Source organism: Danio rerio, chromosome 7 (assembly GCF_049306965.1).
Source record: "Danio rerio strain Tuebingen ecotype United States chromosome 7, GRCz12tu, whole genome shotgun sequence".
Taxonomy (NCBI): domain Eukaryota; kingdom Metazoa; phylum Chordata; class Actinopteri; order Cypriniformes; family Danionidae; genus Danio; species Danio rerio.
The window spans coordinates 34,296,049-34,315,073 of record NC_133182.1 but is presented as its reverse complement, the minus strand read 5'-3'; the positions used below and the strand labels follow the sequence as shown (position 1 = coordinate 34,315,073).

Here is a 19,025-nt window from a genome sequence, read left to right as displayed (position 1 = left end):
TTATGGTGCTACAAAGGAAAAGAAAAAAAAATGTGGACAGTTGAAGATTTATCTGAAAAATCCATTATGTATGATGTGCACAGACCAATATTCTGAGCAGATTTCTTTTTTATATGATCATGTCTTTTGCTATTGAGGTTTTATGCTAGATGTCTGTGTTTGTACTTATCTGAATTTCTGGTAAAGCCCAAACTCTACAATGTTTGTCTGATGCACATGATTTACTTAAAAAGTGCAGTGCTACATGAATGGCATTATTCAAAAATGGTTTGCTACATCATCTTTATTCAGAAAATGAGAAAGATAAACATACTGTAACTGACAATAGTCAACAATGTGATCACAAACTGATTTAATTTTCTTTAAAAATGTAAAGGCCAACTTCAAAAGCTCTCTTTGTTCTGCAGTGTGTGCTATTTTTATGACATTATAACAAACTCCAGCCGACAACAAATAAAAGGACTGCTTATTACAATCTATAACAACCTGAGGAAGAGACGATGGAATATGTTGTGAATATTTAAAAAAAATCCTCACAGAGGATAAAAGACATCATGACAAAATACAGGCTGAACCAGATTTATGTGTAAAACCAATCAGAGGTGATCAAGCTTCAGACTGGCATTATAAAATGAGCTGCAGAAGATGTTTGGCATATGACTGGGAAGATTTTATGATTCCTAAAACACCCTCATTTTATTCAGTCCTCATGAACTAGTTGCACTGTTCAATCATCATCATCATCATCATCATCAATGATGCCGTTAGCAATATGGCTGCTGCTCTCATTATCATGTAAAGGGGACTCCTGAAGTTCAGCTGGCTTATGTTTGAGTGGAGTTTGGTTTGAGGTGGTTTTGGGGTTCTCTTCACTGAGGAACTGTCCTGAAGAGCTGGTTGATGGTTCATCTGCATCTTCCTGGATGGAGATCGGCGTAGATTCTGTGAAAATAATATAAACAAAGCTATTAAACAACGTTATGAAAACGAGACTGGAACAGTTCAAATTATAAATGTATATATTAGTAAACCCAGGGTTTTGTTTCACAACAACCACACATCACCTAACCACAGAATGACCATTAAATTACATTTTGCAGAGGCCAGGATAATGACTCCACGAACCTAACTGTTTCTGCTTGGCAAGTCTCCTCTCCAGAGCCAGGCGTTTGTTGAGCTCTATGCGCTGCTGCTGTTCTTCAGTAAGAGAGGCTGGAGCAGGAGTCGAATGAATGAAAGGATCTTCTGGGAAACCACCGTCTCCACTTGGAACAGACTCTTCTGGTACTTGAATTTCAGCCTCCTCTGCTGGAGAGTAGAATGTCAGTGATGCAACTTTACAATTTGACATGCTGGCTTCCAAAGTAGTGTAAAACAGAGAATAGCAGAAAAGCAGAATTACCAACATAGTCCTCGTGCGTTATTGGCATGTCCAACCGAATCCGTTTTAGACATGTCTAATGGAGAAACAAACACCAGCATTAAGAAAGGACTACTTTTATTAATGATGTAAAACATCATGTTAATGGTTTTTAAATTATGTTAACTCTGCTTGGATTAATTATTGTTCAGCCTTAAATACAATCCTGTTAAGGGCTGCCTGACAGGGTATTCAAACAGGATGATTTCTGGCATGAACTGAACAGAAAGTGTGTATAGGTGTGGAACTTCCAAATACCAGTTTTCTCCATCAAGTGAAGAGGAACAAAATAACTGTATTAAGTTCTTGGCAGTTGAAGTACATTGTATATTAGTGTATAGTATATAGTGCGTCAACTGGGACACATCTACACTGATATGAACAGGAATAATGGTGTTGTTTTTTTACCATATCAACTCAAATTCCTGATCCTTTCACAAAAGTGCACTGTGCAATTGATTGTGCACTGTACTTAAGAACATTGTACAAAAGTGAATTAACTGTTGCCTCAGGCTCTAGATAAGATTGATTTATTTTTCATCAAGAGATATAAAAGCAGAAATCTCACCTGAACTTCTTTTTTGCCTCCCAGATTCTCTACTTTATCGATGAACTCTTCAAACTGCATTTTAGGATACAGGCGATGGGCCCAGTTTTCCATTTTCAGCATGAGCAGCTTCAGATTCTCTGTCTGAATCAGAAATAAGAGGGTGAACAATGATAAATAATGATGCATCTATTGTATATACTAAAAACACCACTAGGAAATTATCTGTACTCATATCATAGAATTCAAGAGTATTCAACCGAAAATCAGTTAGGATGAAGTGAAAGATCAGCCATTAAGAGATGGAAGATGGAAACTGCAGTTTCGTTGCATTGTACTTGTGCATGTGTAATGACAATAAAGTTTAATCTAATTACCTCGTGCCCTTTCCCTTTGAACTTAACATCTTCAAATAAAGTTCGCAGAGCTGGAAGACCCTTTTCAGAAATCAACCTAAAACAGAAAAAAAATAATAAAAATAAGTGAATTGTAAACGCCATAAAGATCCATTCCACTGCCATCTCCTAAAATAAATAAATATTAATAATACAACGAAATCAGCATCTAGTTTAGTACCTGTTAGCATCCAGTTTAGGCCTTGGCCTCTTCACTGTTCGTCTTTTTGCTACAGGCACTTCAGCTAGTTTTGACACTTCTCCTTCCTCCTCACCTAAACACACACAAAAAAATGTGTTTCATTTACAGAAACATCACGTTCGTTTTAAGAAGTTTTAACATGACATTAAAAAACAGACGGAAGCTGTCAAGCTTTGTTCAGTCTAAACTCTAGTTAGCTTGATCTCTCTTCTGAACATGCTACCAATCCATACTAGACCTGTATTAGAATTTGTCAATTAAAAAGGCGTTTTTTTACTATGGCCTATAACTTATGTTGTCTGCATGGTTTGTATTTATGTTTTTAGACATCTTTTAGAATACTGTACAGTAGGGCTGCACAATATATCGTTTCAGCATCGATATCTCAAAGTATGAATCTGCAATAATCACATTGCAGGATCTGCATTGAATTGGCCAGAAAACACAGTTCAGACTCTGAGCATGTGATTTGTGGAGTTATCGCAAAGTTTAACTCTAATAGTGAAAGATTTTTATCAGTGTTTATTATTTGTATGATTGTATCTTTCACAACTGTATTTAATTATTTATACAATGAAGATTATATAGTGTTATTTTACATTTAATTATTGAATTTATGTGCCTAAATACGGTTAGATTTCCATAAAACATGTTTTTTTTATTTGTATCTTTTCTCTATGCTTATTATAATATATTATATAATATATTATGCATGATTCATTTCCCTCCAAAATGATCCCAGTAAATCTAAAACTATGAATCATGTCTTAATAGAGTTATAATTCAATTTGTGAAATTATATTCACATTGCGATATACATCACAGACAAACAAAATATCGCAATGTCTGTTTTTTTTACCAATATTGTGTAGCCCTATTGTACAGCAAATTGGTTAACTGTAGTTGTTTCTAATTTGCTCTGTAAATAGAGATCTGAGAATTGTCACAATTTTGTTTTCAACCATGGTAGGTTTGTGTGATCACACTGACAGCTATTTAACCCACTGCTGCTAGATAACAACTGTATAGAAGGTGGAAAATTGAATGCCTGCTTGCTAGGTTCAATTTTACAAACTGAACTGACCAGAACTGAGATATTAATTATTGCTGTTTGCATAGCATCAATCAAACTTGATATGAGTACACAAATAAATATGCAGTTTGAGTAATTCACACATGTGATCAATGATGGTTTACATCCATGTACTGGGTTCACACTAGAAGCATGAACTTTAAAACTGTTAAGATAAAAAAAGAGCAATACAAACCCTCTGCATTGCCAAACAGATCATCCTCGAGTTCTGCTCGGCCAGGTGATAATGGAGGAGGGAGAGGAGGGAAAGTTTCATCTTCTATCTGTTCATAATCTGGGATGTCAAACAGGCCATTTTCTAATGGATCAATCATGATCCTGGAGAAGAGATTGGAGCATATGAGCAACTTTTGTCACTTTATGAATATAAAGACATGATAAAATAATATCACTGTTCTACAATAAATAAATATCCTGGAATCAGGTATCACCATCTACAGTTTGGGTTCTCTTAAAGTCCAGTCAGGCATTAATTTCATATTCAATTTCACATTGTATTCCAATTAAAATACTTCCTGTATGAGAAAACAAATGTTAAATTAATGCCAACCTCAATGATCATTTGAAGTGGATCATCACGTTTTATCAAAGTTGTCCTAAAACTATTAAACAACAATCAGTCTTGTCCAATTACATTTTTGACTCTCTTTGAATGCTGAGTCTGACTGTATATTCGGATCTATAACGTTACATCCGAAAAAAGCAATGGTATAAATGTTAAAGCGTGTCGTTTAGAAACAGAAAGCCACAAACAAACTGCAGTTATATTATTAAATAGTCATGACGTGCTCACAGTGTTTATTTAGCAGGAAATGAATGAGCAGACGATTCTGGCTCCATAAACAACACAAAACAACGTCACATTATTCAGCTACTAGGCGTCATCCATATCATAGCGACTCAAAGACAGCCAATTAAGCTCACAGCACATAAAGTTTAATGCTTAACTAATACATAACTAAGCAGAAGAATTAATCAGACAAAAGTTTTTTAAGCTAACGTTACTGTTTACAGCAATTTGGCGCCAGACACTGTCAGATTCATCGACGCCCTCGGTTTCTTCCATGACTACGAACTCAAGCAATGTCGCTGTCATTTCAATGAAAAGCTGAATATCTGTGAAGTCCATCGTACTTACTGAATATGTACGGTGAATAAAAGAAACTTCAACAGCAACCGCGGCACGAGGACATCGATACAGTCTGTGCAGAAGCAAAGTTTCTACCGGCGGCTTTCCCTTCAGCCAATCAAATCACTGGAACGGTGAACGTCAGCGGTGTTGCAGCGTCGATTTTTTGCGTGAGCTGACGAGAACTGCGCCATCTAGCGTTGAGGAGCAGTGGCGAACTGGAGTTCATCACAACAAAACATTGGACTGAGGTACAACAACAAAAAAAGCACCAAAATACGTTTAATGCAGGGTTTCAACCTTTATTGAAAGCACAGATCTCATACATGTGGATCTTATACTGCAGTGTATGCGTTAAATGCTGGTGGACTGAATTTTATATTTGTTTACAAGATTTAAAAGCACATTTATTATAGCATTTATGTCATGTTTGTCTTTGTCACATATACAAACGCCATTGCTATGTTTAAAAATACTTTCAGAAAACTTCCACCTACATTTTTTCACCTCTTTATCAAACACCCAAACCTCAACTTCTTCTCTGTGTAATTTGTTGAGAGATGTTTGGTTGGTCCGTCAATTCATGAACGCAGAAGTACATTTGTGGACCATATTATGTGAAAGCACATACAAACAAGTCTCTATTTGTCATAGTTAATAATAAAAATGTATTAAAAGGAGAAATGCTGCACTGACACATGCAATATGAAAAGTCAATGTGAGTGTGTCTGTTTTACAGCCGTGTTCTCAGCAGAAACATGAGGAAAACTGCACTGAGGAGAATGCAGAGAGTGCACACTGTGGGGATGACAATCTCTGTGACCATCTCCATGTGGCCGATCAATGGATCTGGAAAAAAAACACACAGGTATGTCAGCGAAAACTAACAGAAGACTCTTCATTGTGCTCTGTCCAGAAAACAAGTGAAACCTCCAAAAATACCAAGATTTCAGCCCTGTACCTAAACTTCATCATGCACAGGCCAAACCTTTGGCATATCTGCATGTTCCTTGGACTTTCTTCTAGCTGAAAGGGCAAACAAAAGAAAATGAGAAAGTTATAATTGATTTTCTCTGCATGTTGTGTTTGAATATAAATAGATGATGCAAATTGAGACAGAATTTTCTTTTATTTGCCCCAGCTAGATCAATGCTGGTTGTGTTACCCAGTGGAGAGTCAGCAATAGTTACACTGACCTGCCGCAAGGAGCTGGTTACTTGAGGTGCATGTTTCCAGTGACTTTCTTTTCCAGCTTTCAATCTATAGGGAAAATATTCAGCTTTAATAAAGCATAGGATATCAGCTAAAATATAATATGCAGTTTATCATACAATGGTTAGACTTCTCTACATAAATGAAATGAAAAAAAAAGTTTAAATTAATTTAGGGTTCAATTCTAATGCTAAATTAATATTGCAGTCATACCTCTCTCTGATTGGGGAAACCATTGGAGCTGATGATGCGCTTATAGAACTGAACTGATGCCTTTGGGTAGCGTGGCTTATTTTTGCTCCCAAAGTCCACATAATAAAGGCCGAATCTTTCAGAGAAGCCCTCATCCCACTCAAACTTGTCAAGTAGTGACCAAGCTGTGTAGCCTTTCACATTCACTCCATCTTTAACCGCTGAATGAAAGAAATAGACAAAAGATATAAGGAGTCATGTAATTTGTAACTGCATCTGCAACCATTTTTTTATTTTTAGAGGCTCCAAAATTTAGATTGTCATTCAGTTATGAAGTTCTTGAGATTGAAATGTGCATGTTCTCAATGTTTTTGGGGATCAGGTTGAATTTGTATTTTACTTGAAACATAATTTCTGTGGACACAAACTGTGTTGCTTTATTTATTTTTGCTTTTTAAATTAGCATAAACTGGAAGCATTGATATCCAAAAAAAAAAAAAAGATTTTAGGGATGCATGATGTATCAGTGGCCGCATGAATATTGGCTAAGAAGTGCTATTTTTAATGTTATCGGCCCGGTATCAAAATTAGGCCGATATCTTTAAGCCGATAAATAAAGTATATGTACAGAACTGCCTGCCTTATAAGCACAAGAAAATCTTGCGGGAGTGTGGTAATAAAAGTGTCAATTAATTAACAGTTATACATTACTGGAGCACTTTATTCAAGAACTTCTGAGCTAGTTTCATCTCTTAGCTCTTTCATTTTCACTTTTATTTTATTCAATATATATTTATTTAACTTGTTTGTTAAATAAATCCAGTTTTGTCATTTTAACTATTTTTTTGTATGCAACAGTCAAGTTGCACGTTTATTAGCTATGCAAAGGAAAATAAATTATTTATTTTTTGCATGCTGATTTATGTGAAATCATGAATTTAAGTCTATATAATCACTTTAAAATTATTGTTTGTCTTTGATTTGAGCATGCTATTCTAAAATCAGTTCAATTTTTATGAAGTTTTTAAAATAAAATAAGTTGTTACAAAAATACAATTTAAAAAAAATATATGTATATTTATTGGCTAATATATTGATTATCAACCTCCAAATATAAAGGTTTATTGGTAACAGCCCAAAAACCCATATCGGCGCATTCTTAAAGATATTTATAGCTGAGGAAAAAATTATAAGACCATGTGGAACTTATTTCATAAAGATCTGATAACATTTTTTTTTAAATTTCAAACAGAACAATATTGACATTTACACAACGGATGTCCTTCCAACTACAACCCATTACTGGAAAACACTCATACACTCCCATTCACACACATAGACTACAGACAATTTTTAGTTTACCCAATTCACCTGTACCACATGTCTTTGGACTTGTGGGGGAAACCGGAGCACTCAGAGGAAACCCATGCAAACGTAGGAGGAATATGCAAACTTTGGGATGACAGCACTACCTACTGCGCCACCGCGTCTCTCACACCAATTTTGAAAAGCACTGGTCTAAATAGACATCGATTTCTGTTGATTCTGACCTTTGAGCATTTCATTGATGTAATCCCTGAAGTACTGGATTCTCCACTCATCACACAAATCTGTGCACATCATCTTCTCTGATACACCATTTCCTGTCACATATATAATGGGGTCTCCATACTGCGTCTAAGGATAAAAAAAGGCCAGCTTACTATTCATGTTCAAATTACTCACTATCAGCTGGAAGTAGTTTTTTAGAGATGTGTAAATATACCTTTACGAAGCTCAGCAGACGGTTGAAACCCCATGGCACTGAGTAGAGCCACTCTGATCCAGGATCAGGCCAGTTGGGGTCGACCAGCTCCGCCAGGTCTCGGTCGGTGAAGTAGCTGTTTCCTCGGCTGGGGAGAAAGTTCTTCTGTGTGATGTAGCGTGTGGTGAAGTGACTGATGCCCAGGAAGTCGCACGTGCCTCTGATGTAACTCTTTTCATGAGGATTAAAAGCAGGCAGACGAGAACTGCTTAAGCCCTGCTGGGCACTTTTCCTTCCTGCAGAAATGAAATGAAAAAACGCTGATGCAATTCCATGCAAATTATTATCATCTACCTAATAACTGTATGCTGTATAACTGAATAACACAGGCTCATTGAAAATATGCCTCAGCCTACATTTTTTTTGAAACGTTAAAAATGTTCCCCCAGCTATGTTTTGTTGCACGTTTCAGATTACAAATCCACTAGGCACTGTGTACATTTTTGGTGAGCTAAAATACATTACTTAGGGTACATTTGTTTCATAAACAAATCTCGTTGGTGCGATAGCCCAGTGGTTAGAGCGCTGACATATAGCTCAGCAGCACTCTGGGTATCCTGAGCTCGAATTCCAGCTTATATATATATATATATATATATATATATATATATATATATATATATATATATATATATATATATATATATATATAATTTTTTAAGCACTTTTTTTACAATATGAGGCTTGTTATACAGATTTCTTTGGGAACAACTGACTGGAACCCTTCCATGAACCCAACCAATAGTATTTTCAAAAGGAAATAAGAAAAGTGCACTTTTTTACCTTAATTTTACATTGACTTTACTGTATGTTTCTTGTGGAACTGTGCTTCCCCAGACTTAAACCCGAGTACTCTGCATCACAAGTACAACACTGTACAAAATGACTTAACAAGCAAACTGACCATACCAGAGGTGTTGGGCAAAGAACTGCACAAAATGATCCTTTATTCGTTGATAATATGCCCCTGTAAAAATCATTGCTGTGAAAAGGAACAACAGCTGTTGGCATCATACTGTACAGGCAGTACTGCTTAGAGGAAAAGTTAGGATGATTCTAAGAGCCCACACCGTTTTGGGGCCCCCAGAGATACTATTAAGAGCTCACCAGAACCCAAACCCACTTCCCGGCCCCCCAACCCCTTTTTGCTTTATACCTTTTGACACCCACAACATGTTTTCATAGGGCCCATACCGGCCAGCGCTGCCCCTGTACTGACCCATAGCATTTGTTTTTTTTACCTAGAAACTGCCATCAAATCTATGTTGAGGTACATATTTGCAGTTTCACAAAAATGTAGTCTGAGGCATATTAATTTTGCATTCTTCGGTTTGTTTGTGGTTTTCTACTTGCCTATGTAGTCTTTCATTATTTGAGGATAGTCTCCGGTAAAGAGTGGCGTGGCAAACCAGCCCAGGTGGAACTGAACATATCTTTCGGCAGCTTCTATATCTCTCTGGTTAGTGACATCCACTGGTTCTCCCCAGTCAGCTGACAGGGAGATGCCCACCATACCTGAAATGACAAAAACACTTATACCAGTTTGGACCTATGTGCTGTAACTAGCTGAAATATGAGTTTTGTGCCAGAAAAGTTTCTACCTTTCTGCTTGTTTCGCCATTGGGTGTCATATGTGTGCCAGACTTTAGCATGAGCCTGTTGGTGCAGAGTAAACAACTTTCTCATTATCAGTACAGGGATTTTATTTGGTTATAGATTTTTGTCATCTTTAAATGCATACTTGTATTTGCATTTTATTATTAACATTTGTTTTTGCTCTGTTGTATTAGAGTATAAAACAACACAGTGTATTGAATTGCTAATTCAGCTTGTAAATTATTTCTATTCCTTATTTGTTATGGTTATTACACCATAGTGGACTACAGTGGATTTGAGTCACCTTGATGATGTTGTGGGCAGCGTTATAGGCACCATTGCCCCTCATCTTCAGACCAGGAGCATGTTCTCCAGTCTCGTAACCCTCTACTGCAACAGACTGGAAACATGGGAGAGAAAACAAAGAGTAGTTTTGACTTAGAAAATAAATGAATGTTTCTCAAACAAGCAATAGCACCTCTGGCAGGTATCATTGTTTGATTGTATTTTTACAAAAGCTGATGGCTATGGTTTTAGCAAGTTAGCAATAGTCTTACCCAAGGGTTGTTGAATGTGATCCAGTGTTTGACTCGACTGCCAAATCTCTCAAAGCAAAGGTTTGCAAAATCATTGAAGAAGCTGATCATACTTGCGTTTTGCCAACCTCCATATTTCTCCTCTAGAACCTGTAAAGGCACAAGTACAGTGTTTTATTCATTCATTCATTTATTCATTCATTTTCCTTCAGCTTAGTCCCTATTCATCAGGGGTCGCCACAGCAGAATGAACTGCCAACTTATCCAGCTTATGTTTTACACAGCGGATGCCCTTCCAACTGCAACCCATCACTGGGAAACATACTCATTCACACTCATACACTATGGCCAATTTCGTTTTTTCAAGACACCTATACCGCTTGTCTTTGGACTGGGGGACACACCGGTGGACCCGGAGGAAACCCATGCCAGCATGTAGAGAACATGCAGACTCCACACTGAAATGCCAACTGGTCCAACAGAGACTCGAACCAGCAACCATCTTGCTGGAAGGTGACAGTGCTAACCACAGAGCCACGTTGTCATCTACGTTTTTTTTTATACTTAAGCAAAATATAAACTTTTTTTGAACAAAGATTTTTGAATTAGGAATTCAGTGTCTGCATCAGAATATGCATGCTTCCCTACTATATAGTTTTAAAAACATCTCACCAGGAAGGATTTATTAAATATTGAAGTGAAATTTTATATTTAATGTTTTTAATGTAAAATTGAAAGTGTTTTTTGTCTCCTATTGTTGTCCTGAAGTTTTCGTTGTAATTATGCAATATGTTCTGATCTATATTGATCATGCTTTTCAATAGCTATAAACTCCTTATGTAACAATACATAAAAAACAAACAAATCCCTATTATGTGGGTAGATAAATGTACTGTATGTACTGTAATTCCATACATTTGTGAATTTATGGTATTCGATTCCAATTTCTTACTACTTCTGAATCTATAACTATTTCACATTTTGATGAATTAGTGAATAATTCATACAACTACACACTAAAATGCCAAAATGTGAAATACTGTTATAAGTTAACAATATTTTACATGATACTGTTATAAGTAATGCAGTTAATAATGCTGTACACATGTGATGAACATTTTACAATCCCCTTATGCCACAGGAGATAATAACAGTGAAGCAACACATCTAGCACTACAAGATAACATGACAATGATAACATGACAGTGACAACATGTCAGATATGGTGCTTGCAAGTTTCAACCCTATATTCATAATCTTACATACTTTTTAAATTTGTTTTTGTTTAAAAATTTTTAAAGCAAGTTTAAACTAAATGTTGCACTAAATATTTTATGCAGTTTTGGATGTGGTTTTACCTGAGGTAAGTCCCAGTGGTAGAGCGTCACAATTGGTGTGATCCTGTTCTCCAGAAGCATATTAATCATGTTATCATAGTGTTCTATCCCTTTTTCGTTGATGTAGTCAGCTAAAAGACAATCAAACAACTCTTGGTAAAGATTCTTGTAATAAATAAAAAAAAATAAGTACATTTTGACGTCATTAATGTTAATTACTCCTTATGCCACTGGGCAGAATCCTTGGCCAGGAAATGGAGAAGAGGTAGTGGTTCAGCTTCATGTCTTTCATCAGTGAGATATCATCCTAAAACAACAACAAAAAACTGCCTTAAAAACCAGAACATCTACATACATCATAAGAGTTTTCTGCTAGGTAAATTGTAGCACCTTGATCTTATAATAGCCATTGCAGGAATAGTCGCCGGTGTCATTCCGATCAATTTTCCCTCTCTTGTGGGAAAAAATATCCCAAATGCTTTTCCCTTTTCCATCTTTGTCCCATGCTCCTTCTGTCTGATATGCTGAGCTGCCAGCGCCCCAAGAAAATCCTAAAAATGCATTAAATCACCCTTCCCTATATTAATATAACATCACATCACATCTTGTCATATAATATACTGTAATATGCATTTTATATATAGCAGTGGCTAAAAGTGATATTTAACCATAGAACATTCATTCCTTGTTCTCTGTTATTTTGATGTATATTTTCAAAACATAAACACAGTTGTACTTGGAGAGTGTAAAACATTTGATATATTTTGCAGTTCAGTTGACTAATGCATGATAATGCAAGCAAATATGCTTACTGATGCATGTATAGTAGAATAGCTCCTATTCAAATACAAGGAAACATTAATTGTACTGTAGCAATATAGTTTTTACACACTTTTCTATGCATTTAAAACCTTAAATACCTTAACAAAGTTAGTGTATTCCTCTTCCTAATATGACCTGTTTCTCATATGTTGAAGGTTTATTCAATACAGTTATAAAAACAGAATATCGTACAACTTCCCTTCCAGATATCACTTTTAGCCACTACTGTATATGCATCAAATATATCGAATCCTGAAAAATAACCTCTAAAGTATGGACAAACTAAATCGTTGGGTAAAATCAGTGTTTTTAATAAATAATTTTAAGCATATAGTTGAATAATATTCCACAATTTTTGTTTCAGTCATGTAAATAGACTTAATTTTTATTTGCTTCATAATTTAATTATGAATGACTTAATAATTACTTTATTAACTGCTTATTTTATGTTTCATTTGTTGCAAAAAGATCATAAAATATATATTTTTCTGCCTAATCATTTGATAGATGAACAGATCATTCTATGTATTCTTGTTTGTTGTTCATAACACACATCTGTTCACTATAATTTGTAAGGGTTTTGTACTATATATGCTTAACTGCAGGACATTTTGGCACAGTAAAATAATCTTAAATACCTTAACAAAGTTAGTGTATTTTTCTTCCTAATATGACATGTCCCTCATAAAATGAAAGGTTTAATTCAGTGCAGTTATTAAAAGCGAATATTGTACAACTTCCTTTCCAGATATCTTTTTTAGACTACTGTATATGCATCAAATATCAATCAACTCTGAACATTAATCATCAAAATATGGACACACTAAATCATTGGGTAGAATCAAAGTGTTTTAAACAAATAATTTTCAAGCATAATTGAATAATATTGCACATAAATAGACTTTAAATTATTATTATCCCACTTTATTCGCTGCTTATTTTATGTTTCATCTGTTGCAAAAAGATCATAAATTTCTTTATTTTTTCTCCCTGATCATTTGAAAGATGACCAAATAATTCATGTTTGTTCTTCATAACACACATCTCTTCACATTAATTTGCAAGTGTTTTGTGCTATTATCGCTTTACCTGAAGGAAATGTGCCATATTGAAACGATCCCATTTCATTCTTGGTCCAGTCAAAGACTTCACTTGCAAAAGTGCACAGTGCCAACAGCAGAACAGTGCATATCCTCAGCACACCGTTTCGTTGCATCCTCTTACTCTCACAGGGTCTGTTTTTTCACCAGTAACACCTGTACAGATAAAAAAAATAAATAAAAAAAACAGACTCACCATAAGAAAAAAATATTGCAGTTGTTCAAGAATTAAATGAATCTATACTGAGAAACATAGTAAGTTAGCCCTTATTCCAAAATAAACATACTCTGAGTGATTAGTTTCCAAAGCACTTGGAGCTGGGGCATATCAATCACGCATCCCAAACTAAAAAGCTGTCACAATCCACATGCAATCAGCCCAAAATCCAGAATCCCAAACCCAGACCAGACCAGATGAATTAACTCTCATTTCAGCCAGCTATAAGACAAACTGACACAAAACGCCACCAGAGACAACAAATAAGCCAGTTTGTCAAGAGCTGCCAATAAGAAAGACATCTCAGAAGTGTTTATCCTGAAGAGAGGAGATGCACGTGTCTATCTGAAGGAGAGAGGATGAGAAGACGATTAAAAAGGTCCCTTCTTTTCCGAGGCTCCAGCCGCTTTGCCCTATCTCAAACCTCTCTCCCTCCTCTCGCACGTCTAGATTGGCACTCAAGCACAAATACATGTATACCTGCTCCAGGCCTCACATTTGTCTCAGCTGGAATCCACTCCAAAGTGCCAGAAGGTTACCTAAGCTTCTGAACTTCATTCACCCGCACAAAGCTGCCCGGTGCCTGTGTGCCCACAAACACAAAGCAGCAGAGAAGCATCTAGTAGATCCGAGCTCCATTCAGGAGCCACACACAGGCCCAAATACCCACCATTCAAATTCATTGGGCTGAGAGGGGAAAAGTGCTGCACCTAACATGTTTTATAGAATTCAACATTTGACTCTGTAAGCAAAGTTGATGTTGGTGTGCCTGATACATTTGCATTTCGGCCTTCATTGGGACAATGGATAACATATTGAAAAAAAAAACTATAAACAACATCTGAAGCATACAGTTGAAGTCAGAATTATTAGCCCCCCTTTGAGTATTTTTTTTTTTTTATATTTTCCAAATGATGTTTAACAGAGCAAGGAAATTTTCACAGTATGTCTGATAATATTTTTTCTTCTGGAGAAAGTCTTATTTGTTTTATTTCGGCTCGAATAAAAGCAGTTTTAATATAAGTTTTTTTTATTACGGTCAAAATTATTAGCCCCTTTAAGCTATTTATTTTTTCAATAGTCTACAGAACAAACCATCATTATACAATAAATTGCCTTTACCTAACCTGCCTTGTTAAACTAATTAACCTAGTTAAGGCTTTAAATGTCACTTTAAGCTGAACGGAAGTGTGTATATGCATGTACAGTATTTAAATGTTTATATACAGTAGCTTTATATACATGGGAAGAGTAAAATAGTTCACTTGAAATATCCCTTTTCTCTATGATTGTTTTTTATGTAGTTGAGTGAAAGGTATTTTTTGTTTTATTTTGTTAAATACTTACAATATTTCTTCCAAATTTAAAATAAAAATGTCCTTTTTGTTAAAAATAATAATAATATGAACACTTTTTATTTATTGGCACCTTTCAAAAAGGACACAAGTATTTAGAAAAACATAAGCATAAAAAAGCATTTTAAACAGCATATTAAACCAGCAGAGTTAAAAGATTTTCTAAACAAAAATGATTTTATCTAAGATTTAAAAGTGGAAATTGTTTCCAGCTGGTTTATGTATATAAAATATGTAATTAATTATAATAATCTATGTAAATTATTAGACAACATAATAACAATGTTTTAATTTCAGATGAGTTAAATCAATTTAGTGAACTAACCTTGATTTTCAGTCACAAGTTACAATTGAAAACATTTGCTATATTGACCAATTGTCTTAGAAAAAATGCTCTAAATGACAACTGTTGTAAATTTAAGATTTGGAAGATATGATCAGATCCTTATAAAATAAATCAAATGGATACTTAATCATTAAGCCTAGTGAAAAATGATTTCCAAGTGGTCTTTAAGTAGTAAATGGGGAAATATACTTCAGCGTTGATTTGTTAGAGGAAGTTTTCAGTTAATGGATATTATAATATATAATGTTATGTTCTTTTTTAATATATATAAATTAGCTTGACTGTCGTTGTGTCATTGTTTTATGCTTCTAAACACGTCCCGCAACTGTAAATTTATAAAAAGTTGTAAGTACAAATCTTATTCAAATATGTAGTATATTTTTCTTGAAAAAAAAAACTTCATATTTTATTTAGTTTATCATTTTATATATATATATATATATATATATATATATATATATATATATATATATATATATATATGCTTGCAACATTCTAACATGAATGCAATTACAACATCCAAAATGAATTGTTAATGAACTGTGAAAAGAATGCTGAATTGTTTCAGAAAGTGTTGGCACTGCACTCTCCAACTGTATGTGTGTTGCATTCCCGTATGTGTGTTTAGGTGTGTTATGAAGCAGATTTTGTTCAATGTAGTTTTTGGATTTTCATGTGTGTTTCCTTGCATGTGCTACCCATGTCTGTGTTAAAGCTTTGTATGTGCACATTTGAGTTACTGTGTGCACATATAGCTAAAGGCTTTGACAAAACATAGCATACTGTATGTGTTTAGCATATCAATACACAGACGGACTACAGAGAGAGCAGCAGAAAGAGTATGAGCATTCTAGCACTCCCTGTTTCTATCTACCTGCTGTATTTAAGGACCATCTTAGTGGCTACTACGAGCTGACATGAACATCTTTACTAAAGTCCCCGGACTAGCCCAACAAGCCAGGTATGTTTGCGTTGCATGTGGAAATTTTGTGTACTGAGTTTCAGTCAAAAAAACCTGTCCCTTCAAAGAAGACTGTATTGAAAATTTCAGAAAAGGCATATTAAAGTCACACCAATATCTGTGAATCATTGCAGTTTGTAAGTTGAGTAAATATGTAGTTCTGATTGTTTTCAGTATACAGCAGAATCCTTTAACATACTATTCTGAATCATTTGGCAAATCATTTGGCTTCAAGCATACACTAAAACATTCTGGGCTGTTTCTACTAATATTTAGATTAAATATAGACAAAGCCTACAGCAGGATTTGTAACCCCACTCTTGAGTTTGTTCATGTTTGACTCAAAATTGGGTTGACACACTTTATGTTTTATGGGAAAAAAAATATTCAATGTAACTTTAATTGAAAAATAATTTCATAAATATTGGATAGAAAAACTCCAAAAATACAACTTAAAGCACATTGTATAAAAAAGAATTAAAAAAAAAAAAAAAAGCTATCAGCTTCTTTCATACCATATTTTATGAGTGTGTTTTATTTTGTGCAAGTGTTGTGATTGAAAATGCTTGTTATAAAGAGTATTTGATTTTTTTCCTTAGCAAGCTGGGGTCTGTGCTCCAACGTGCCTTCTACGGGTCCAGTGGGAGGGTAAGAGTTTATTTTGACAGTAACATTTTATCTGTAAACAGTGGCTCAGCATCGAGCTTTATGCTGATAAATAATAATATATCAATATAAAAGTTTCTCATTTTCTGTGTAATGTTTGCTATTCTTTACATTTCTTCTCCTGCACTTTTAGTTGTGTTTATAATAAAAGGCATTTGGAAAATTAGCTGTAAAAGTTTGGGGTGTTACTGTATAATTTCTTCTTTCTTTTACACCAAAATGTCATCATTAAATACCTAATGTAAGTATTGTGTGTCTTTCAGGTGACCCTTTTCGAGCAGAGGAACTTTGCAGGTCGCCGACTGGACCTGACCTCTGACTGTCAGAAATTGAGCGATAAAAACTTTCCTGACAGATGCAATTCTGTCCAAGTAGAGAGTGGAGCGTGAGTACATGGCATTATTAATGTCACATGACTTCATTTTAACATTTGTAATCATAAAATGTTGAGGGTGTTGACTTTATATGCATTGATATATGACGATTGTAAAGCCAGGGTTAGTAGAATAAGTTTACATATAGTTGCAAACTTATTTATATTTTGTAGATTATCATTTAAGGACCATATAAAATACAGTGATACTTTAACTTTTCAATTATATTTCAGTTTTTTCCATTTAGCTTCATGAACATGCATATACAGTTTCAAAACAATTGTGAAGATTGTGATGTATACATTGTGATATATACAGTAGTTTAAAGTAGCTGTGCAAAACTGCACTAACCTATTCCTGACATAAACTGGCCTATAATATTTGCGACATGTATATTTCAGTAAATTCATGTGTACATATATTAGTTCATACAGATGTCAATTTTGCTGGAAGTTTGCTGGAAATTGAACAATTATCTTATAATTTTTAGCATAATGCTTCATCAATCTAAAATTTGGAAAAGCAGTGGGGAGAAGAAGTGTTTAAAAATTGCTAAATATGTTGAACCCAGTTCTCAACATAAAAGTCATACTCAAATTCTTAAAACCATAGAGTACGCCACATTTTGACTGTCAATATTTCAAAAAACATTTCAATATAAATTTTGATATTCAAAAAAGAAATTTCAAATAATGACATTTTCCCAATGCAAGTCTCTTCATATATGCTTTTGTGTGTAGATGGGTGGGATATGAACATGACAACTTCCAGGGGCGTCAGTACCTGTGGGACATGTCTGAAAGAGGGGAGTACAACTGCACCGATAAATGGTGTGCTCAGGGTGACCACATCTCCTCTGTTCGGGCTGTGAAACAGGTCAGACACACAGTTATAGTCGACACAAGATAAAACAACATTCTTACAAAATAATTAGTTAAATTTGTGTATCTATATGCTGGTTGTAAAATAAACACATCTTTAATTTGTAATATGTTTGCATGTGATTTGTGGTCTAGGACACCAGCTCTCCCCGTGCACAGCTGTTTGAGAGGGCAGGTTTTTCAGGCAGGAAAACAGAGCTTCATGATGACATTCCCAACCTGATGACCCGTTACAGTCTGAACAGAGTGTCCTCCATGAGAATTATGGGTGGAACGTAAGTACATGTCCACTTGAGTCGAAGAACTTCCTTTTTTTTTTCATTCGCTGTTGCCATTATGAATGCTTCATATTTCCCATCTCTTCCCTGTGACTGCAGCTGGGTGGCGTATCAGGAGCCAAACTACAGAGGAGCACATTACATCCTGGAGAAGAAGGACTACAACAGCTTCTCCGACTGGGGTGCTCAGAACAGCACTGTTGGCTCAATTCGCCGTGTCCGCTTCAACTAAACCAAATCCCCACATCCGTCAGCTCTTTATACAAACAATAAGCCAGCTCCAAATGAAACAACCTTACAGAAGACCTATTTTAGTAATAAACTGATGAAAAAGACAAACACTGTTGCATTTGCTTAAATCTTATCTCATTTAATTACATTTATATTGTCATTAGGCATCCTTTTATCAAAACTTATTTAGTTAAAAATGAGAACATCAAAAGTAATCAAACAATAAAAATTTAAAGATTTAGTCTATAGCAGTATACAATTCCTGTGTGTGTGTGTGTGTTTGTGTGAGTAAGCGGGAGACTTTGGCCCACAAAACAAAATATATATATAT

General features: G+C 35.0%; 3 protein-coding genes across 17 annotated transcripts; 1 reads left to right on the top strand and 2 right to left on the bottom strand.

Moving 5' to 3' along the window:
• Nucleotides 1-265: 265 nt before the first annotated feature.
• On the bottom strand, nucleotides 266-4,895 carry tipin (timeless interacting protein). 2 transcript variants are annotated; one of them, NM_001003452.2, is given in 8 exon segments: nucleotides 266-942; nucleotides 1,126-1,308; nucleotides 1,403-1,457; nucleotides 1,989-2,111; nucleotides 2,345-2,420; nucleotides 2,544-2,637; nucleotides 3,833-3,975; nucleotides 4,796-4,895. In NM_001003452.2, coding segments are annotated over 7 exon segments (885 nt in total). In that variant the 5' UTR covers nucleotides 3,972-3,975; nucleotides 4,796-4,895; the 3' UTR covers nucleotides 266-727.
• Nucleotides 4,896-5,065: 170 nt separating this feature from the next.
• On the bottom strand, nucleotides 5,066-14,131 carry lctla (lactase-like a). Of its 14 annotated transcripts, none has more exons than XM_073906435.1 (15): nucleotides 13,673-14,131; nucleotides 13,375-13,541; nucleotides 11,854-12,014; nucleotides 11,683-11,770; nucleotides 11,485-11,594; nucleotides 10,148-10,276; nucleotides 9,895-9,990; nucleotides 9,596-9,650; nucleotides 9,344-9,509; nucleotides 7,956-8,226; nucleotides 7,741-7,867; nucleotides 6,212-6,411; nucleotides 5,983-6,046; nucleotides 5,748-5,812; nucleotides 5,066-5,635 (listed from the first exon to the last, which is right to left on the bottom strand). In XM_073906435.1, exons 2-14 carry the CDS (start codon nucleotides 13,499-13,501, stop codon nucleotides 5,748-5,750), a joined length of 1,659 nt encoding a protein of 552 aa, XP_073762536.1. In that variant the 5' UTR covers nucleotides 13,502-13,541; nucleotides 13,673-14,131; the 3' UTR covers nucleotides 5,066-5,635.
• Nucleotides 14,132-16,219: 2,088 nt separating this feature from the next.
• crybgx (crystallin beta gamma X) lies at nucleotides 16,220-18,802 on the top strand. The gene is given in 6 exon segments (NM_001033722.1): nucleotides 16,220-16,264; nucleotides 16,864-16,912; nucleotides 17,194-17,315; nucleotides 18,045-18,180; nucleotides 18,321-18,460; nucleotides 18,563-18,802. Coding segments are annotated over 6 exon segments (624 nt in total). The 5' UTR covers nucleotide 16,220; the 3' UTR covers nucleotides 18,696-18,802.
• The last annotated feature ends 223 nt before the right edge of the window (nucleotides 18,803-19,025 follow it).

Excerpts from the sequence above, each read along its gene's own strand:
- lctla (XM_068222225.2), bottom strand. The coding sequence starts at position 13,501 with ATGCAACGAAACGGTGTGCTGAGGATATGCACTGTTCTGCTGTTGGCA. Across the intron at positions 9,510-9,595 it reads ATGGCGAAACAAGCAGAAAG|GTATGGTGGGCATCTCCCTG; the intron begins GTAGAAACTTTT and ends TTGTCATTTCAG. Across the intron at positions 7,868-7,955 it reads GTCTGCTGAGCTTCGTAAAG|ACGCAGTATGGAGACCCCAT; the intron begins GTATATTTACAC and ends TTTTATCCTTAG.
- tipin (XM_005168874.6), bottom strand. The coding sequence starts at position 3,971 with ATGATTGATCCATTAGAAAATGGCCTGTTTGACATCCCAGATTATGAA. Across the intron at positions 2,638-3,832 it reads TCTGTTTGGCAATGCAGAGG|GTGAGGAGGAAGGAGAAGTG; the intron begins GTTTGTATTGCT and ends GTGTGTGTTTAG. Across the intron at positions 1,458-1,988 it reads GAGGCAAAAAAGAAGTTCAG|ACATGTCTAAAACGGATTCG; the intron begins GTGAGATTTCTG and ends TTTCTCCATTAG.